The 23,531-nt window shown below is 37.6% G+C and overlaps 1 protein-coding gene across 2 annotated transcripts in view; it reads right to left on the bottom strand.

Moving 5' to 3' along the window:
- DNAAF10 (dynein axonemal assembly factor 10) overlaps window positions 1–23,531 on the bottom strand; it is a 32,687-nt gene that overhangs the window by 5,215 nt on the left and 3,941 nt on the right. For both annotated transcript variants that reach the window (XM_004369257.2, XM_023733148.1), the window contains exons 2-6: window positions 18,699–18,799; window positions 14,208–14,338; window positions 11,802–11,903; window positions 1,953–2,068; window positions 900–1,034 (exon numbers count right to left, since the gene is read on the bottom strand). In XM_004369257.2, the coding sequence (XP_004369314.1) occupies window positions 900–1,034; window positions 1,953–2,068; window positions 11,802–11,903; window positions 14,208–14,338; window positions 18,699–18,799 (585 nt within the window). The remainder of the gene's footprint in view (window positions 1–899; window positions 1,035–1,952; window positions 2,069–11,801; window positions 11,904–14,207; window positions 14,339–18,698; window positions 18,800–23,531) is intronic.

Below are 23,531 nucleotides of genomic sequence, written 5' to 3'. Positions count from 1 at the left end.
TTCTAATTTATAGCTACCTGCTAAGAATTTCGCTCATCAGGCAGCAACAGAAATGTACAATTATTATTATTATAGTAATAATGAAATACTACAAAATAGGAAGATTTGGGAAATACTATTGAATCATGGTGGAGGAAGAGGAAGCAAGAGTGAATTCTTATTTCCTGAGCAATTTATGTATTTTAATCTTACCTGTAACTGATCGTTCTTTCTTCTTTATTTTTATACACAAGGAAGCAAAGAGTTAAAAGTTGCAACTCGTCTCTTGCAAATGACAGAACATTTCAGCATCAATTATACGTAATCCCCTTACTCCAGAAATCATGTTAGGTTTTTAACCAGAATTTTTCCTTTTCCCTGCTTCTGTTTTCCTCATCTAGTTTTCGAATCCTGTAGTATGTTTCCCTCTAAACTACCTCAAATACTATTTGGAACAAGGCAAAGTATAAATAAATAAAATCTTTTTGAGCATCTACTAGGTACCAATCTCAGTGATTAGCCCTTTAAACAAGTTCTTTCATCTATACAGCAAATGGGAATATTAAATAAAATATGATAAAATAACATAATATACACGTAGATGCATTTTGAAAAATACATAATTGGTTATCAATACAAATATTATATAGTTATTAAAAAATATCAGGCTAGTTTTCTTGTGATTGCCACTAAGCTACACAATTCCCAGCCAACTGAGGTCTTACTATAATCAAAAGTCTAGAATTGATAAACTTTGGGAAAGCACTCTTTGCACAGAAAAACTTGTCAAAATCCCACAAGAACATATCAAAAATAGCTTCCTGCACATAAAGACCTGGAAGAAACTTTTGTGACTAATTCTATTAGTCTAAACCAAGTCATCATTCCTCTTTATAGAAAGACATTTCCCTCATGTTTACCTTTTCTGAAACAGAAGCAAAACCTTTGGTTGGATGCTGTGTTCTCATGTCAAAAACATGGAACTTTCCTTCCAGAGATGTAGCAACTAACTTATTCATACTTATGTCTTTTCTGTCAAACTCCACGCTACATACCTGAAAAGAGAGAGTATTTATCGATGGTACCTTCGTTATTATTCAGGAGGCTTTTATAACTAAGTAAAACAGCTTTAAACTTAATCAGCTCATGTGAAAGTGTTCAATCATTTTATAGTTTAAATCAACATATCAAGAACTTCTACCTGTAAAAAATATATTTCTTGGTTAATAAGATCAACAAAAATCATCTTTCATTGTCATGTCATGCCCACTTGGGAGGGGTTCCAAATTCCATGTATTTATGGTCATAACTTAATTTTTTACATTACTTAATACAGTAAGTCAAACCTGTTGCTGTTGAGTCGATTCTGACTAGTAGCAACCCTACAGGACAGAGTAGAACTGCCCCATAGGGTTTCCAAGGCTATAATCTTTACAGATACATACCGCCACATCTTTCTCCCGCGGAATGGGTTCAAACTATCAACCTTTCGGTTAGCAGCTGAGTGCTTAACCACTGCACCACCAGGGCTCCTTCAGTTAAGTCTGACTTTAAACAAAAGGAAAAAACTGCATTCCTCACTTAAGGTGTGCAACTCAGGAACCAAAAATCCGAGAGTACCTAAGGAGGCTGTTACCATTTCAGGCATTCCAAAATTATAAAGGGAAAAAGGCCTCTTACTTGCTGGCTTTGATATCTTCACACTGCATGGCCCAAGGGCTCCACAGATAGCCCGAGGGCTCCACAGATAGCGCGAGGGGCTGGTGGCTCACCTGGCATTGCACACTCCACATCTGTGTGTGTGTGTTCACCTTCTGAAGAGAGGATTCATGATTTCCATTAGATTCTCAAAGGGCTTCATGATCCCAAAAGGTTAAGAGGGGTTGTACTGAGATGGTTACTAGAGGCACTTTCCTTTTCTAGTAGTTGAAAACATGCTCAGAGAAACTAAAAAGTATCAGAATGTACATTACCCCATTTTTTATGTTAGTCTCCCACCGCAATGACATATTTCTGAGGTCAAACAGTTTAATATCCCCGTTGTCATAGCCAGCACAAACAACGCGTTCCTCTTGATTATAAGCATTGCCTGGAAATCAAGATACAACATTTCAGATGATTTTAAATATTAATTTGAAGGCTTCTTAAAAAAGATTTATGACACTACATATATAACTTATACCAAATCATATATAAAATCACATTAGGTAGAACTCCATTTTAATAATCCTTACAGGGTATCAAGACTCTACTTTTGTATTTAATATTGTTTCAAAAAGAGAATCTGGTCAATATGACGCCTTAATTACACGTGCCATAATGACCCCCTGACAACAAAGACTCAAGAAACTAAGTAAAACAAGATACAAAAAAAACGACCTTGGATCCAAGAACATCAAACTGACAGTTCAAGAAACAGATTCAGCACTAATTGGAAGGAGAGGCAGAAGGAGGCCAGTGGGAAAACAGAGATTCGTGGATCAACTGCACCCTCCAAGCTGGCGTGGAGCAGAGTGGCCATTTTGGGATGGCACGGCAAAGAGAGCACAGCTAGTGGCAGAGATTCTGTGCAAACAATCCCAGAAGAAATGACAAGCCCCCAACCCAGCAATGGCGAGAACGCTCCCTGCACCCATGCCCTGGTGACCAGGTGGACAGACACATCACCTCATCAACAATGCCACTCACACCCTGACAGAAGCCATCTGCACCTCTGCCAAATGACAAACAGGAGATCCTAGTGCCATCATCCAACTTCTGCCCAGCTGCAATGTTACCCATCCCACACCCAAACAGTTCCTGTAGGTTTTCTGAATGTGCACTGAAACCCCGTAATACCCCACCACCTACTGAGACACCAATTCGTGTATGCACAGCAGGCCTACCCCTGTCCATTTGTGTAGCTCTCCCTCACACTGGATACAGGAACGTCTGGATACAGAACACACTGCTAGGACCAACCTGGAAGGACCCTATGGTCCCACAAGGGCCGTGGAGGGATCCTGACCACCCAACACTTGTCACCCAATATCTGGGAAAGAATCTGCTCTCTCACATACACTTAATCCAATAAGGGAAGACATATGAGTCTAACCACAGAGGACTTGCACATGGGTGTGACCCATCATACTCACTAGTGAGAGGAAATCATGCTCAACTAACAGACACCACCAAAGTCACACAGACCAGAGCCACAAAACAATTAAAATAATACAAGGGAAGAAAGATATTCTAAAGAAAAAAAGAAGAAACAAAGCTCCAGATACATCAAAAAAAATCAGCACAAAACATATATACATATAGTCAATAAAGAAATATATAAATAAATAAACTAACACCTTAATGCCTCAGAGACACAGCCAATAACAAACCATATGAAGAAACAGTATAAGATGGCTCAAACTAGTGATCAAAATAAAGAGGCAGAAAACCTGTATGAAGAAGAAATGGTAACAGAGCTACCTGATAAGGAATTCAAAAGACTATACATAGGATCCTCAAAGATATCAAGGAAAACACAAACAAAGACCTAGAAGAATTCAGGAAAACAGTATAAGAAAAAAAATGACAAAATAAGTAGGCAATTAAAACTATACAAAAACAACTAGAAATCCAGAAGACTAACAATAAAATATCAGAAATAGATAACTCAATGGAAGAACATAAAAGTAGAATTGAATCAATGGAGAAAAGAATCAGTGAAATAGAGGACAAATCCCTTGATACTAATTTGTCTGAGGAACAATCAGAAAAAAGAAGAAAAGCTAAGAGTTATGTGGGACACTATCTAGAGGAATAATTTACATGTAGTAGGACTTCCAGACCAGGAGGAGAAATGAACAGTACAGAGAGAAATTTTGAAGATTTATTGGAAGAAAATTTCCCTCCTAATATCATGAAAGATGAGAATATTTCCATCCAAGAAGTTCAACAAACTCTACACAGGATAGACCACAAAATAAAGTCACCAAGACATATCATAATTAAACTTTCCAAAACCAAAGACAAAGAAAGAATTCTGAGACAATCTCGTGAAAAACAAAATATCACCTACAAAGGGGCCCCAATAAGACTAAATGCTGATTTCTCAGCAGAAACCATGCAGGCAAGAAGGCAATAGGATGACATATATAAAACCCTGAAAGAAAAGAACTGTCAACCAAGAATCATATATCCAGCAAAACTGTTTTTCAAACATGATGGTGAAACTAGGACATTCCCAGATAAACAGATATGTAGGAAATTTATAAAAACCAGATCAAACTTACAAGAAATACTAAAGGGAGTCCTTCAGACAGAGAACCAATGACATCAGACAACAACCTGAGATTAAGGCATACAACACCATCACCCAGATACCAACCCAGATAATGACCTCTCAAAAGTAACATAAACCTGCAAAACTGAAAACAGGGAACCAGAAATGTCAATCTGTAAACCATGAAAACTTCAAAACAAAAAGGGGGAATAAATGGTGTAGCTACAGAACTTCTGTACGGAGAGGAAGTCAAGGTGATATCAAGATATAACACACTATTTTAAGCTTAGGAAGGTAAAGGTAAATTTCAGAGCAACCACAAAGAAAATTAATAAATATACTCACCAAAATAAAGAAGAAAATCAAAGATTCAGTAAACACAAAGTCGACAACAACAAACGACACGAAAAGAAATCCATAAACAAAAAGAACTGAGCACAGAAAATTAAGAACAAAGAAACCATTAACACCACAAAAAAAAAAAAGCTTAACAAAATGGCAGCAGTAAATTCATATCTATCAATAATCACACTGAATGTAAATGGTTTAAAAGCACCAGTCAAGAGACAGAGTGACAGACTGGATAAAAAAACATAACCCATCAATATGTTGCCTATAAGAGACGGACCTTAAACACAAAGACATAAATAGGTTAAAAATCAAAGGATGGAAAAAAATATATCAAGCCAACTGTAACAAAAAGAGAGCAGGAGTGACAGTAATACTCTCTGATAAAAGAGACTTTAAGTTAAAACCCATTATAAGAGACAAAGAAGGGCATTATATAATGATTAAACGGTCAATCTACCAAGAGAACATAACCATAATAAATATTTACACACCCAATGACAGAGCTAAAAAATGCATAAAACAAACTCTAACAGAATTGAAAAGAGAAATAGACAGTTTTACAATAATAGTAGGAAACTTTAATGCACCACTTTCAATGATGGACAGAACTAGAAGGAAACGCAACAAAGATACAGAAGATTTAAACAACACAATCAATCAATTCGACCTCATAGACATACAGAACACCCAAGAGCAGTACAGTACACATTCTTCTTCAATACACATGAATCATTTTCCAGAACAGACCATATTTTAGGCCACAAAGCAAGCCTCAATAAATTAAAAAACAGCGAAATAATACAAAGCATCTTCTCTGATCATAACACTATGAGAAATCAGTAAGAACAAGGAAAAAACTTAAACACATGGAAACTGAGTAACACCTTACTTAAAAACTGTTGGGTAACAGAAGAAATGAAAAAATGAACTTAAAAAATTCTTAGAATCAAATGAGAATGAAAACATAACATACCAAAACCTCTGAGACAGAGCAAAAGCAGTGCTCAGAGAATTTATAAAAATAAATGCATGTATCTAAAAATAAGAAAGGACCAAAATCAGTTATCTTAACCCTATAACTTGAACAATTAGAAAAGGAGCAGCAAAAGAAGTCCACAGTCACCAGAAAAAAAAGGATATAATAAAGATCAGAGCAGAAATAAATGAAATAGAAAACAGAAAAACAATAGGAAAAAAAATCAACAAGACGAGAAGTTAGTTCTTTGAAAGGATCAATAAAACTGACAAAGCAGTGGCCAAACTGACAAAGGAAATGTCTTAGTCATCTAGTGCTGCCATAACAGAAATACCACAAGTGGATGGTTTTAATGAAGAGAAGTTTATTTCCTCATAGTCAAAGTAGGCTAAAAGTCCAAATTCAAGGCATCAGCTCCAGGCGAAGGCTTTTTCTCTCTGTCGGCCTTCTTCTCTTCAGTGTTCCCCCGGACTAGGAGCGTCTCTGCGCAGGGACCCCAGTCCAAACGACGTGCTCTGCTCCCGGCACTGCTTTCTTGATGGTATGAGGTCCCTGTCTCACTGCTCACTTCTGTCTTTTACATCTCAAGAGATTGCCTCAGGACACAATCCAGTCTTGCAGATCAGGTCCTGCCTTACTAACACAACTGCCACCCTCCTCCCTCATTAACATCATAGAGGCAGGTTTACAACATACAGGAAAATCTCACAGTACCAGGAATCATGGCCTAACCAAATTGATACACACATTTTTTGGGGGACATAATTCAAGCCATGACAGGAAAAAAAACCAGAAAGATATAAATAACCAAAATAAGAAGTGAAACGGGTGGCATCACAACACAACCAAGATAAAAAGGATCATTGCAGAAAATTATGAAAATTGTACTCCAAATTCGAAACTCTAGAAGAAATGGACTCATTTCTAGGAACACACCACCTGCCTAAACTAACACAGAGTTTAGAAAATTTGAAAAGATCCATAACAAAAGAAGAAACTGAAGATGTCATAAAAAAACTCTCACCACCACCAACAAAAAATCCCAGCTCAGACAACTTCATTGGAGAACTCTACCAAACATTCAAAGAATTGGTGCCAATTCTACTTAAACTATTCCAGAACATAGAAAAGGAAGGAAAATTCCCTAATCATTCTATGAAGTCGCCAGCATAACCCTGATACCAAAGCCAGGCACCAAACACCCATTGCCGTCAAGTCGATTCTGACTCATTGAAAACCCCACCTGCTCCACAGGGTTTCCAAGAAGCACCTGGTGGATTCGAACTGCCAATCTTTTGGTTAGTAGCTGAGCTCTTAACTACTGTGCCACCAGGGCTCCAAAGCTAGGCAAAGACACCACTAAAAAAGAAAATTCCAGACCAATATCCCTCATAAATATAGACACACAAATTCCCAACAAAATTTTAGCTAACAGAATTCAACAGCATATCAAAAAATAATGCATCACAATCAAGTGAGATTCATATCAAGTATGTAAGGATGGTTCAACATTAGAAAATCAATCAACATAATTCACCACATAAATAAAACAAAGGAAGAGAATCACATGACCATCTCAAGCGACACAGAAAAGGCATCTGAAAACATCCAACACTCTTTCCTGATTAAAAACTCTCAGCAAAACAGGAATAGCAGGGAAATTCCTCAACATAATTAAGGGTATATATGCGAAACCAACAGCCAACACTTTTCTCAACAGAGAAAGATTGAGAGCATTCCCCTTGAGAACAGCAATGAGACAAGGATGCCCTTTATCACCACTTTTATTCAACATTGTACTGGAAGTCCTAGCTAGAGCAATAAAGCAAGAAAGGGAAATAAAGGGTATCCAAATTGGAAAGGAAGAAGTAAAGCCATCCTTATTCACAGATGACATGATCCTATACACAGAAAATCCCAGAGACTCCACAAGAAAGTTACTGGAACTGACAGAGGATTCAACAAAGTGACAGGGTACAAGATTAACACACAAAAGTGAGTTGGGCTCCTCTATACTAACAAGGAGGGCTCTGAAAAGGAAATGAAAAAATCAATACCACTTACAACAGCCCCCAAAAGGACAAAATACCTAGGAATAAACCTAATCAGGGACATAAAAGACTTATACAAGGAAAACTACAAAACGCTACTACAAGAAACTGAAAGAGATCTACATAAGTGGTAAAGCATTCCATGCTTCATGGATTAGAAGACCTAACATTGTGAAAATGTCAATACTACCCAAAGCAACCTATAGCTATAATACAATCCCAATCCCATCCTGAACAACATTCTTTAATGAAATAGACAAACTAATCTCCACCTTTATATGGAAAGGAAAGAGGCCCTGAAGAGCTAAAGTAATATTGAAGAACAAAGGAGGAGGCTTCACACTTCCCAATGTCAAAACTTACTATACAGCCACGGTAATCAAAACAGCCTGGTACTGGTTCAACGACAGACACACAGACCAATGGAACAGAATTGAGAACCAGAAGTAAATCCATCCATTTACAGGTAGCTGATCTTCGACAAAGGGTCAAAGTCCATTCAATGGGGAAAAAACAATCTCTTTAACAAACGGTGCTGGCAAAACTGGATAACCATATGCAGAAAAATGAATCAGGATTCATAACTCACATTATGCACATAAACTAACTCAAAATGGATCAAAGACCTAAATGTTAAAGTTAAAACTATGAAGTTCCTGAAGATAACACAGGGTCATAACTACTCGCACAATATCCATTGCCATCAGGTCGATTCCAACCCATAGCGACCCGATCAGACAGAGTAGAGTTGCCCCATCAGGGCTCCAAGGATCGGCTGGTGGATTGGAACTGCAGACCTTTTGGTTGGCAGCTGAGTTCTTAACCACCGTGCCACCAAATTAGGGGACCCAATTTTCAGCATAGTCTATCAAGCAAAACTAAAACTGCAGGAACAGAAGATAACCTAGATAACTGGGACCTCCTAAAAATTAAATATTTAATGCTCATCAAAAGACTTTAACAACAAAGTTAAAAGAAAACCTACAGACTGGGAAAAAATCTTGGGCAAAGACATATCTGATAAGGATCTAATCTCTCAAATATATAGAAAACTTCAACAACTGAACAACAACAAAAAAATCTGATCAAAAAATGGGCAAAGGACATGAACAGACACTTCACTAAAGAGGACATTAAGGCGGCCAACAAATATATGAAGAGATGCTTGTGATCATTAGCCATCAGAGAGGTGCAAATCAAAAGTACAATGAGATGCCATCTCACTCCTGCAAAAATGGCAGTGATCAAAAAAACAGAAAACAACAAATGCTGGCATGGTTGTGAGGGGATTGGAACACTTACACATTGTTGGAGGGATTATAAAATGGTATAACCACTACGGAAAACAGTATGGCACTTCCTCAAAAAGCTAGAGATAGAAATACCTTATGATCCAGTAATCTCACTCCTAGGTTTATCTATCCTAGAGATAAAAGAGCAATGACACAAACAGACATATGCACACCTATGTTCATTACAGCATTATTCACAATAGCAAAAAGATGGAAACAACCTAAGTGCCCATCAACAGATGAATGGATAAACAAACTGTGACACATACATATGCAGCTATAAAGAATAATGAGTCTGTGAAATGTCTTAAAACAAGGATGAATCTGGAGGACATTATGCTGAGTGAAATAAGTCAATCACAAAAAGACAACTATTGTATGGTCCCACTATTGTCAAAAGTCAAGAACAGACACACACAGAAAGCAAAGTTCTTTGATGGTTACCAGGGATGGGAGGGAGACAGAGGAGGAATCACTTTCTAAACAGCAGACACTTGATGCTTTTGGTGATGGGAAAGACAATCCTAAATATGGGTGAAGTCAGCACAACTTGACGAAGGTAAATAAAGACACTAAGAAGTACATGAGAAAAAAATATATATTGTTAAAAAAAGACGACGCTCATCAAACATAGTAGGGTCCGGGAGAAGAAATACAGCTATGCTTCTATTGCTTTCTTTGACAGTAACTACATTTGAATACAAATAGAAACTACTTTAAAACTTATTTATTTTGCAAATTGTTGTTCTGGTGTTATTCCATCTTTGAAGGGAAACCTCAAATAAGTTGTAGTACACTGTGACATATCTTTAGTTGCATGGACGTGATCACACCTAAGGTAAGTTACAATCTCTAGTTAAATTCATCCTGTTTGGGTCCAGGATTACTCTCCTGAGTACCTCTTGCCGGGGAAACAATGTTAAGTGAGAGGGAGGCTGCTCTGTGCTAGCCTGCCTGGCCATCTTATCCCAAGGCCTTCGTTCTCCACTGCCTCCAAGCCCCTCTTTCTCATAAACACCAGTTCTGCATTTCCGACTGTGGCTCCACCTAGACGGTGCACCTGTGTCTTAAACTCATCATGTCCAAAACTGACGTCATCATCTTCCCTCAGAAACCACCCTATCCCTTGTGGGAATTTTTCAATTAATGACATCATTCATCTCACAATCAGCCTCAAAACCCAGTCATCTTGGACACAGCCCTTTCCCTTGTCTCTCTTATCCAATAAATGGTCAAATTCTATTTATTTTGCTACAAAATTATCTTTTGAATCAATTCTCTCTGCTCCATCCACATTGCTTCTAACCTATGTCTTCCCTGGAATATCGCAAAGAGTTTCTGAACTCGTATCCCCTCACCACTCATCTCTCCTGACCACCCACCACCAGTTTAATTTTCCTAAAGATCTGCTTACATCTCATCCTTGCAAAAACCTCCAAAGGCTTACCACCTGCAGATGATCTAAACCACACCGCTGGCTATGGTCCCAAGCCATCTCCAAGGCTTTTTCTAACCATCAGTCCCCTCTACCCTACAGAGCAGTTCTAATCTGTAAACATGGGGTTGCCATGAGTCGGAATTGACTCCATGGCAACTAGCAACAACATTCCCCTCTACATACTTCCCCAGACACTTTTTAAGCTATTCTGTAAGTTTGAAATTTCCTCCTCCTCAGTTATCTCTCCCTCTGGATTCCTTTTGCATTTATCCATCCCTCTCGTGACCTTTTATCACTCCTACCTTATAATTTTTTCTATAGCTATCATGCCCTCTTCACTACACTGTAAGCTTCTTGAGGCTTTCACTTTCATCTCTGCATGCTCCACGGTGCTTTGCATATTCTTGGGATTAATAAAAAATTGTCAAATCAATGGATAAGTTTTATTTTAAACTTAATATCCTAGGCTTAAAACTGCACTTATGTTCTTGAGATCAATGCTAAAAGAGCTTTAATGAACCCAAAGATAATTACTTTTTAATTATTATATCCATTTTTAAATGATCATTCTAAATAGTAATCCTGAAATTTCTCCCCAAAGCATACATGTCTTAAGTTTACATTATTGCTCACAATATACAAACACACAGTAATTCCCATATAATAATTTTTAATTGGAAATCTAGAACTTTCCTTTTATAAATACCAGTCCAATTTAAAAAGAACATAAAAAGTTGAACAGTTCGTGTATACCTTCAACCTCCACTTACAAATACTTAGTTTGAAACTAAATATGGCTCATATCCTCTAGAAGCAAAAATTAGTTTAACGGTGGTGCTCAGCAAGATACCCAGGAGCAAATATCAGTCCAATAAAATAAATATTCATTTAAGAATATTAACAGAATACAATATCAGATTTATAAAAAGCAATTTTGTCATGACATTACTATTTTCGAGAAAATAAACATATTCTGTGTACAGTGAAGTATAAGATTTGCTAGGTTACCAGCTGCATTCAAGGCCCTGCTTATACCATTAACGGCATTTGGTTCTAAGCAAAGTCAATATTATCTAATTAAAAAGAAATACAAACTAATAATAGCAATTATTTCTGAGGACTTAATATTCGAAGCACAACTTTAAGCACTTTACACGTGTTAGCTCACTGAATCCTCATGACAACACTACTGAGCAGGTGCGATTATTAGTTGCATTTTATAAATGAAGCAACCGAAGCACAGAAAAGTTTGGTGACATCACTCAGCCAATAAACAGCAGAGCTGGGATTCAAACCCAGGCCCCAGAGCCCAATATTAACCACCACGAACATCTGCCTCACTAAACTGTCAGAATAATCCACAAAACACACAACACAGAGACTCTCAGGACTTCCTTGCAGCACTGTGCTTTTTACCATCTGCTACTTCAAATGTAAGAGTTCTTCAATAATTTACCAAATGCCACAGTCCAACAGTCTCTCTTGTTTTCTCCTTGTACAGGTTCCATATTAGCGACAGGATCATCTTTCTGCCTTGGGTCCCACACCTTGACAGTTCCTGTCATGAATAAACGTGAGTTGGTGAAAATTAATAGTGAAGGCTCAAGTTGTTTCTTTTCTACATTGTCTTCCTACAGCTTCCTGCACTCAAGGCAGTACTGTAGATGGCATGACATCTGAAAAATATCCACATTTTTCAGACTTCTAACTGGGTAAACTGTATTTAATATCAGAAAAATAACTCATGTTACTGACTTGATTTCCAATTAATACGTACACAGAAAAGCCAATATGCTATTCCTAAGTTCTCTGTGGAGCGCTGCTGCATGGTTGTTAAAAGCTTGGCTGCTAACCAGAAGGTCAGCAGTTCGAATCCTCCTTAGAAACCCTATGGGGCAGTTCTACTCTGTCCTGTATGGTCACTATGCGTCGGAATCGACTCGAAGGCAATGGGTTTGGGTTGCTTAAATTCTCCACAAGGATGGCTGACAAGGCAAATAGAAACTGTGCAATTCAGATCATGGCTTATTTTCTTTGTTTTGAGCCTAAAACTAATGAATTACTTTGTTTATTTGGAATAATACCAGTGTCATTTTAAATGCTTCCTTACTATTCATATAAGCATTGGTATTTTTTTTAATACAGATGAGTAAACTCTAATTTTCATATCTATGATTTCTTACATGGAGTTTTAGAACACTATTTCATATATAATAAAGTTTAACTTCCTTGTGGCAACAGAGAAAAGGGAACTATTAGATAAAATTAACACAATTCTTTCTCAATTTAATTTCAACTCCCTCATTTTAATTCAAATTACCAGACTACTAACTAAATGATGTCACTGACTGACTGACTAAGGAGAAATACAAACAGTCGCAACAAAATGGCTAAAAGGCAAATATCTGAGAGAGAATAGGAAAAGGACAAAAAATCTTTAAAAAGGATAATAAACTCAGGAAAAGGAAGATGTTTCACTAGATTTATCTCCAGGAATAAAACTAAGTTAGTCATTAAAAAAGCTACTTTTAGGGTTTATATAAATTGATAAGATAAATGTTAAGTTTGTAATAGTTAAATGAGCAAGAAACATAAACAATGCAAACCAAAAATTAACTAGTAAACAAACAGAAAGAAGTTAACACAAACTAGAATAGAGCACCGTTTTTGTCTACAAAATTAGGGGGGAAAAAAAAAAAGAAAACCAGTGCTGGTAGGGTAGACTAGCAATGGTATTCTTATCCATTGTAGCTGACAAGGTAAATAAGCACTTGGAAAGATTTGACAATACATTTTAAAAATTATAAAGTATGTGTTTTCCAAAAGAGTTACATGTACGATGATACTCATTTTGCCATTATTTTTAAGTCATCCTGCCAAAAAACTTAAAGCAAGCTGAATGCTAATTAACAGGGTCATGGTCAAGTACATTGTGACATGCATATGATGGAACAGTAGTTATTAAAATAATAATTATAAAAACTATATGGAAGGAGCAATATTTGCATGCAACACAAAATGAAAAAAATACAAAATTGTATTCATACTGATAATAATTATGCAAAATTACCTATAAAACTGGAAAAGTAAAACAAAATTATAACGGTTGCCTAGTGCAGTAGAGACTAAACTTCTTCCTTCTGTATTCCCTATTGCTTTTATAATGAAAAAAAAATTGATTTCTAAAACACAGCCTATCATAAAATTACATCCCATTTTTCTTCGAAAACAATCTCCTCATGATCTTGAGCAGCTATTTAAAAACTAGTCGAATCAACTATGATACCAAATCTCTCATGAACCACGCCCACCACGAGGCAACACAAAATTGTGACTCTGTGACAGTCACTTGGGATAGCTGGACACCAGAAGACCTGGTCACAAGGTGGAAAAGCAAAGTCGGTGCCCTTGGAGCACTCAACAATGCTCAGCGGGAGGAACACAGAACTTCAGTGTTCAACCCAGCTGTCAATCTGACAATTTTTCACAAGTACTAACTCTGCTTTTTAAAAAAAGAAAGTGAAAAGCTGCCTCCCACATTGTATCATTAGCTGCCTCAAAAACCTGCAAAGAAATTTAAAATTCTTCAAGGTTCATAGGAAACTATCATTCTTAGTAGCTGAACCAGCTCAAAATGAAAATAGTAAGTTCTATGCTTCTGTCTCAAAATACCCAGAAGTCTGAAACAACGGAAGGATATGCAATCAGACTTGCCTAAAAGTGGAAGCAAGTATGTTAGATTTAGGGGGTCAAGGCGACTGAGGAGGATTTCCACACAGAGAGGCTATACTGTTACATAGAGCTTTTCCTTAAAAAAAAAAAAAAAAAAAAAATTAAAAATACACAGAATACTTTGACTCACCATCTCGGCTGCCAGTCACAATTTCAGGCGCTCCTTCCCCAATTCCTAGTCCACCTACGCCATCTATAGTATTGATAATTTCTTTATGGCCCTTTACAGAATACACTGGGATCTCGGGAGCCTCCAAATTCCTAAACAGAAAACAGCTTCTTTCTTACTTCACATGCCCAACATTTAAGTCCACTATTAAGAACAGACACTATATTTAGATTTTTGTTTAAAAATAACAGCTTTCCTGTGAGGGTAATTTATGTATCTAATGCTAAATGTTTTTCTCTACTTTATCTTTTTCCAAGTCTCAGTAAGAACTGTCACCATTCAAGCCCGCTCAGCATTCCTCAAAAACTAACTTTCTAGGAAGGCTGCACATGAATTACCAGGTGTGCTTGTTGTTAAACACAGAGCCCAAGAGTCTACGGGTTCAGGAGATTCCTGGGCTCCACCCTAGACATAATGAATGAGCATCTCTGGGATGGGGCCCCAAATCTGCTGACTCATTGGTACAGTGAAGTCTGATAGCCACTGCTTTCTTTACATGGAGAGTGAATTTAAAGTGATTTCGAATGCTTCCATAGTAGGCCTTGATATCTCGATCTTGAGACCTTTTTTAATGATAAAATATGCATAGTGTTTATTTTGCATACATTTCTTCCTTTACCGTGTATTATTTTCTCACTGAATTCCATATGGATTTCCACCTAGTTATATATTTTTTCTGTGTATCATCACACTGGTAACAATATTACAGCCAAACTGGCTGAAGTCTGTCTACTTCTAGGTTAGTTAAGAGAAAAGTATGTAGGAAAGTACCCATTACTATGTGTGCTTGGCTCTTCGATAGACGATGTATGCTTGATGAACGGTTCAATTAGGTTACGTTAATACACATCTTCTCTTGCCTCCCTCCATTCGTCCCCTTCTTCTGCTTTCCTAGTACAGCCTCTATCCAAATTTCCCTTTAATAAGTCAGTTTTCAATAATATACTTTTTTTTTTTTTTTTAAATAACGAGACTATTCAAAAATGTAATGCCAACTGGGCCAACATTAGTTAAATTTTACTTTTCAAAATCTGAGGTAGTTCAACCTAGTTTAGATGATGTTTACCTTTGTAACATCACTGTGAAAGAATGAAGAGACCAAATAGGATTGTGGTTCTAATTAAAAGAACAAACTGTTTTACTATTTTTATAGACTCTAAAACATTACTAATTTTTTTACATGAAATTATAAGACTTATCCGTAAAAATAAGTCCATAATAACTGTAGTAGTCTAGGAAACTCTTATTAGGGAGAACATCAACAGTTATATTTATTGCATATTCTTGAAATAAATTATATTTATTTTTAACAATAAAATTCAGACTGGCCTCTCTCCCAATTTCTCTGAAAGTATATGACACAGCATGTAAGAACTGATGCATTCTAATTAATGCTAACTTAAATATCAAGCAGTTAAATCAAGAAGAAAGTAAGATAGTTTCATCCTGTTTTACATTATGATTCTAAGACAGATAAATATGTCAAGGTAATTTAACTATAAAGTACCAGAATCCAAATGAGAATCAGGAAAGATCATATTAAAAACATGACACAGGGAAAACAGTTTTTTTCTAGAATATTTCTGCTTATTTTAAATGATTAATATTAAGAGGCAGTCCTGAAAAATAATTAAAGAGGACTACATCTGTTGAAAGACATGATGGAGAAGCTCAGTATCATCAGTCAGAACAAGGCCAGGGGCCGACTGTGGAACAGACCATCAATTGCTCAGATGCAAGTTCAAGCTGAAGCTGAAGAAAATTAAAACAAGTCCACCAGAGTCAAAGTACAACCTTGAGTATATGCCACCTAAATTTAGAGATGATCTTGAGACTAGATTTCACGCATTAAACATTAATGACCAAAGACCAGAAGAGTTGTGGGATAATGTTAAGGACAACATTCATGAAGAAAGCAAGAGATCATTAAAAAGATAGGAAAGAAAGAAAAGACCAGAATGGATGCCAGAAGAGACTCTGAAGCTTGCTCTTGAATGCAGAGTAACTAAAGCGAATGGAATAAATGATGAAATAAAAGAGCTGAACAGAAGATTTCAAAGGGTGGGTGGAGAAGACAAAGTACAAGTATTATTATGAAATGTGCAAAGACCTGAAGTTAGAAAACCAAAAGGGAAGAACGTGTTCTGCATTTCTCAAGCTGAAAGACCTGAAAAAAAAAATTTAAGCCTCAAGTTGCAATCTTAAGGATTCTATGGGCAAAATATTGAACGCCACAGGAAGCATCAAAAGAAGATGGAAGGAATATAGTTACTGTACCAAAAAGAACTGGTCGATGTTCAAGCATATGATAGGTAGCACATCAGCAGGAACTCATGGTACTGAAGGAAGAAGTCCAAGCTGCATGAAGGCACTGGCAAAAACAAGGCTGCAGGAATTGACAGAACACCAACTGAGATGTTTCAACAAACAGATACAGAACTGGAAGCGCTCACTTGTCTATGTCAAGAAATTTGGAAGACAATTACCTGGCCAATCGACTGGAAGAGATCCATATTTGTGCACCTTCCAAAGAAAGGCGATCCAACAGAACGCAGAAATTATTGAACAATATCATTAATATAAAAACGGCTGCAGCAGTACATCGACAGGGAACTGCCAGGAATTCAAGCTGGATTCAGAAGAGGACGTGGAACGAGGAATACCATTGCTGACATAAGATGGATCTTGACTGAAAGCAGAGCACATAAGGAAGATGTTTACCTGTGTTTTATTGACTGCAAAGGCATTCAACTGTGTGGATCAAAACAAATCATGGGTAACACTGCGAAGAACGAGAATTGCAGAACATTTAACTGTGCTCACGAAGAACCTGTACATAGAAAAAAGAGGAAGTCTTTTGAACAGAACGAGGGGAGCTTGTGTGGTTTAAAGTCAGCAAAGGTGTGTGTCAGGGTTGTATCCTTTTACCATACTTATTCAATCTGTACGCTGAGCAAATAATCCGAGAAACTGGACTATATGAAGAATGTGGCACCAGGATTGGAGGAAGACTCACTAACAACCTGTGATATGCAGATGACACAACCTTGCTTGCTGAAACTGAAGAGGGGTTGAAGCACTTACTGACGAAGATCAAAGACCACAGCCTTCGGTGTGGATTGCACCTCAAAACCAAGAAAACAAAAATCCTCACAACTGGACCAATAGGCAACATCATGATAAATGGAGAAAATATTGAAGTTTTAAAGGATTTCATTTTACTTGGATCCATAATCAATGCCCATGGAAGCAGCAGTCAAGAAATCAAAGGACGTACTGCATTGGGCAAATCTGCTGCAAAAGACCTCTTTAAAGTATTAAAAAGTAAAGATGTCACCTTGAGGACTCAGCTGCGTCTGACCCAAGCCACGGTATTTTCAATTGCTTCATATGCATGCGAAAGCTGGACAATGAATAAGGAAGACCGAAGAAGAACTTATGCCCTTGAATTACGGTGCTGGCAAAGAATACCGAATATACCGTGAACTGCCAGAAGAACGAACAAATCCGTCTTGGAAGAAGCACAGCCAGAATGTTCCTTAGAAGCGAGGATGGCGAGATTTCGTCTCACGTACTTTGGATGTTATCAGAAGGGATCAGTCTCTGGAGAAGGACATCACGTTTGATAAAGTAGAGGGTCAGCAAAAAAGAGGAAGACCCTCAACGAGATAAACTAACACAGTAGCTGCAACAATGGGCTCATGCATGACAACGACTGTGAGGATGGTGCAGGACTGGGCAGTGTTTCGCTGTGTTTTACCTAGGGTCACTATGGAGTAGGAACCACCCTGAAGGCACCAAACAACAACAACTCAACTCATTCAATTGTAATTTAAATATGAAGGAATAACTCTACAAAAAACATGACAATTAAAAAGCCTTTGACACAATAATGATTTTGTTCATTCAAAACAGGTTTATTTTGATTTGTTTAATAAATATGTTCCTAAAAATTTGTGCTTAGATATTAAGCATTAAAAAAGTAACAAAAAACTCACTTTGAAAGAATAAAGCAGTTCTACATTCAAAAACTAAAAGAAAAAACTCATTGCTGTCTATTCTGTAATGTCAAATCTCTTGCTGAGATGTAAATATCTAATTTTTCAATGTTATACATGTGCATTTTCACACATTGTGTCCTTAAAGGTGGAAGGGAAATAGACTTTCACTTACAAATAAGGGGTGTCAACTGCTAGTATCAAACAGCTTGTGTGAAAACACTGGTAACATTATTTGAACTATCTAAAGAAGAAAAGATTTGTATTTTTAAATGAATTTTTGATATAAAATCTAGAAATATATTAAAAAATCTTCCTCACATTTCCATAAAATGCTAAAACTGAACAAGTAAGGTACATTTTAAAATTAGAATTCTCTTTCAGAGGAAGAGTAACAAAAATATCAAAGAAACTGCTTATCTCATCTGTCTAAATACTGATTAAATAATCTTACCATATATGAAGGTTTCCACCAAAGTCTCCAGTAGCTAAGTATCTCTGCTGTAAAGATGTTGCACTGAATGTTCCACATTTAATGGGTTTGGCCTTTTCAATCTGGATAGAAGGGGGAAGAGAGGCTACGTTATTTATGTAAGCAGCTATTTATAGTCCACAACATTTATGGGTCTGTTACGGGATTTAAGTAAGACACATAATATAAAAGACACGAAATGTTTTCTGCTACAAATGATCATGTTTTTTCCCTAGTTTTTTTTTTTTTTAAATAGCTTCAAAGTATACAAATATCAAAAAGGAAGTATTTATTAGGTTTTTAAAATTGTATTTCTATTTGCCCTTCCTCTCATCTCCCAAATGGGACATCCAAATGTTGACAATTCCACCATCTCCGATGATTTGCAAATATGAAAATTTCAGCATTTAATATAGCATCCTTCCGAGAGATCCTCAGTAGAAATGAAAACATAATGAAGATATTATTCTTTCTGGATGGCTATAGGAACAAAAATGTTTATGTGCCTTCCTGCAGAACCTTACAAACAAAAGATGTTTACGTCCCATTTTCTCCAGAGACTTGTATACCCATCAGCCAAAGCCCTGGTGGTGCAGCGCTTAAGAGCTCAGGCTGCTAACCAAAAGGTTGGCAGTTCGAATCCACCAGCCCCTCCTTGGAAACTCTGTGGGGCAATTCTACTCTGTCCTACAGGGTCACTATGAGTTAGAACTGATTTGACAGGAACGGGTTAGGCTTGGTTTTGTCAGCCAAAGAATTAGTCAATCTTTGGAGGTTTCTTTAACTTGAAAGGTTACCGCTCCCCATATTGTATATAGTTACATTAGTAAAACAACTACATACAGTACACTATTTAAGGTATGGGACCTACAGAAATCATACGAAGAGGACTGTATCGTGGAAAGGGTCCTTGGAAACGATCTAATACAATATCCTCCTCTCACAGACAACGAGTAGACTAAAACCCAGAGCTTCACTGATTTGTTTGGCTCACATGTTCAGCATTTAACAAATTTCTACCATATGTAAAGCACTGAACTAGGTAGATGAGGATGCAAAGATGAATGAGATGTCCCCTTACCTCAAGTTTACAACCCAAACATTAATCATTATACTACTCCCAGGGACTCCTATACCTTGGTCTTTGACTAAGCTCCTTTACTCCCTGAGGTTTTCAATTTCTCCACTGCCCCGACCCATTCCCAACTCCACTTGTCCAGGTCACTGAAATCTCTAACTGCTTTTCCTGTTGCTTGGCTCCTGGAAACTGGAATCTGGAACTAGATGGAGTTTCTGGGTACACAAGGTTAACACACTCTACTGCTAACTGAAAGGTAAGGTCTGGCAATCTACTTCTGAAAAATCAGCCACTGGAAACCTTACGAAGCACAGTTCTACTCTGACACCCGTGGCACTGCCGTGGGTCAGTCGACTGGATGGCAACCTGGCCCACTCCACACTCTCGCCCTGGATCACCTCCCACTGACCGTCAGCCTCAACTGGGCAAAACTACTCCTTCTTAGTCTCTTACAATATTTTTTTTTATTCTTAAAGTTTACAAAAATAATACATGTTCCCTGTAAACAGTCAAACAAAACCAAAGAATGGAAGGTAGAAAGTGAGTCTCCCTTTAACACCCACCCGAAGTAACCCCACCCTTCCAGACCGTTTTCTACACACTTACACAAAGGTTTCTTTTACCACAAGGAAGGTCACAGTATATTGTTCTTTCACTTGACTTTCTTCATTTAACAATATATCCAGATAAACTTTTCCCTCTGCTGAATTCTCCAGTTTCCAGGGCATTTGTAACCCTTCGGTTCCTGGGCCAACCCTCATCCCTCCCACTAAGAATGACTGTTTCAAATAATTTAAAAAATAATCTCCCTGGCACTTTAAATTCTTGGCTGAGCATTTCCATATAGGATACACACAGCGGGTTTCAAAGAAGAAAATACAATTCACTTAACACTGAAATTATAACTGAACTTTCTTTTTCACAATTCAAAAGATATCACTATATGGTATAGGGCTTTGGAAACTCCCAGCTTGTTGAGTTTTCTGTTTGGGATCTGGACAAATGAGCAGTTACCATTGTAGCCAGGTCTAAAATAAAGCATTCACAGCCTCCTTGAAGTTGTCCAGTAAACAAAATCAGTCATCTATAATAGCATGATTATAAAAGATCATATTGATGAGAAGCACAGAATCACAGAAAGTGATTTTTTCTTTTTAATGCATAGGTGATTCAAGGTGGCATCAGTATTAACTGCAAATAATTAACCACTATTTGATTTTGAGGATCAACATTTTGTCATTAAACAACAGAGACAGTTTCCAATTCCAAACCACTTAAGTCCTTCCTGCCTCTTCTGCCCAAATAAAAGTACAGTACTGGTACCCGAAATGTATTAATAGTGGTATAGCATTTAGCCACTCTTAGGCCACAATTTCTATGGTTAAATTAATTCAGAGTTCAAACTGATGAAACAGTTACTTCCTTCTCCCATCTGTCTTACTGGGCCTGGGTCTCCCCCAGCTCTAAGCCATTGACAATGGCTCCCAAAATCTGAAGCAGAAGCTAAAAACAGGCCTCCAAGATAAGAAGCAGGTGGGCCCTGATGGACAGGAATGTGTTTCCAGGAGACTAGGGTGATTAGGAGCTGCGGGAGACTTGCCATCATCTATCTGATACAACCCTCTGGAAAATTCTTCTCAGAGAAGCACTGGGAAGACTGGCGGCCCATTTTCTTCTCTTCCGCCAGCTCACGCATCCTGCTTCCCATAATTCCACTCCCATCACCTGGAGCCTGTAACGAGGGCTCCTATTCTCCACAAGCCGTGGCAGAGCCGAAAGCTAACCCCCACTTTTCAGCACCCAACTCTTCCAAGATTTTCTAAAAGGTTTTTCTGTCAGTAGTAAAAAACTAGAAGCAAAAACTCTCCTCCCTATTATTCTTTCACCTTTTTAGATCTCTTAGAATAGAGAATCTCAAACTATGCTCCTGGAACACACTGACCTTCTGGTACTAACATAAAATAACAGGGTAATTAGAAAATTCACACAAAAAATTAGTCATTAGAAATGTTTTTCTTAAAATTATATTTTCTTAAATAAGTTTGTCTTTAAGAAAACACTAGCAAATGAACACCGACAGGAAAACCGGGAAAAAAGTATGAAGACTTCTTGTGACATAAAGATCAGAATGTGCACAATATAGTCAGATTTTTCTGCTGGAAAAACTCCCCCTTGTTCAGAGATGAAATTGACTGCTCCAATATTTCATGGTGTTCCAAAACCGGTATCACGATGTTCAGATGCTCTGACACCTGAACAATTGAAAAGCCCAATCTTAGGAGGAAGAAAACAAACTGAGAACCAGTCTATTACATGGCAGGCCTTATACTAGATATTTCTGCAATTGCCACTGCATGGATGCTAAAAATGGGTCTTTATTACAAATATAAAAAATTAAGATGAATCTACGTTTAGAGGTACCCCTAGACCCACAGGAGTGGCACCAAGGCCTGTGGCATACAAAATACACAAAACTCTTTAAAATCTGACCTTGCCTTTCTCTCTGACCTCACCTGCTGCTACTCTAGTTCTCTCCACTACACTCCAGCCACAGCTGCGTTCTTTTTCTTCTTCAGACACACCAAGGTCATTTCCACCTCAGGACATTTGCATTTTGCTGAACTGCTCCCCGCTACCGCTACCCCCACCCCCCATCATCACGTCTCCCTTCTTCACCTCACTCAGACATCAGTTCAAATGTTAACCTCTCCCAAGAGGCTCCCTTGCCCCCCCAGTCTGAGGTGGAACCCCCTATACTCTCCCTAATCACTGTCACCTCACCCCCGTGATCCTCTTTATTGCACTTGTCAACAAAATTATCTTATTCATTCAATTATCTATCTGCCCCCTTCCTAGAACGTGAACACCAGAGAGCCAGGCCTTGTCTAATTTGTTCAACAAGTAGTAGGTGCTCAACGTTTGTTGAACGACAGTATAAATGAACAACTATTAATTTCTCAGTCAGTGCTGAGGAGAGAGAAATCACTCTAGACTTCACTTTGCTCTTTTCTTTTCTCCATGTACTACCGCCACGTTTTCACATCCCAGGGCTCTGACAGACCATGCAGTTCCCAATGTAATTTACATGCAATAATGAAAATAGCATCCATATATTGAACAACTACATACCAGATACTATTCTAGGTGTTTTTCTAGACTAGAACACCCTTTCTCTTTCTAAAACATACAACACTGTACAAGTGTTTGGAAAGCCACTTTCAAGCAGAGGAAACTGAGGCTTAGAGGACTTGCCCAAGGTCCCAAGAGCCAGGTAGACTCCAAGCTCTTTCCACTAAATTAAGCTACTTCCAGACACATACGTAAAGCAAGTAAATAAACATTTTATGACGTAGCTCCCATTTTGTAAATCTGAGAGTCATTAGTAAACAGTACCAAAGAAATGTTCTAATCCTGCAATGGGCTGGGGAGGTTAGTGGACACAGGCATGAATTAAACTACGTTCAGATTTCTATCCACTGGTTTTTACCTTCATTCTTATCTTTACAAGATAGAAATATATGGTATTATGCTTCCCTCATCTTCTTCCTCTCCTCCTAAATCAAAGGAACATAAAGAGATTTAAAGATACTAGGGGTCAAATTTGCAAAAATCAAATTAAACTCAAAATGTATCAACTTATTAAAAATAAACTCAGATGTATAAACACATTAGAATCCGCATGGAACAGGTGGGACTGCATTTCATTTGCTCAAAAGGGCTGAGCAATGCTGCCAAAC

Source organism: Trichechus manatus, unplaced genomic scaffold (genome assembly GCF_000243295.1).
Source record: "Trichechus manatus latirostris isolate Lorelei unplaced genomic scaffold, TriManLat1.0 scaffold00004, whole genome shotgun sequence".
Taxonomy (NCBI): domain Eukaryota; kingdom Metazoa; phylum Chordata; class Mammalia; order Sirenia; family Trichechidae; genus Trichechus; species Trichechus manatus.
This window is presented reverse-complemented; position numbering and strand designations above follow the sequence as displayed.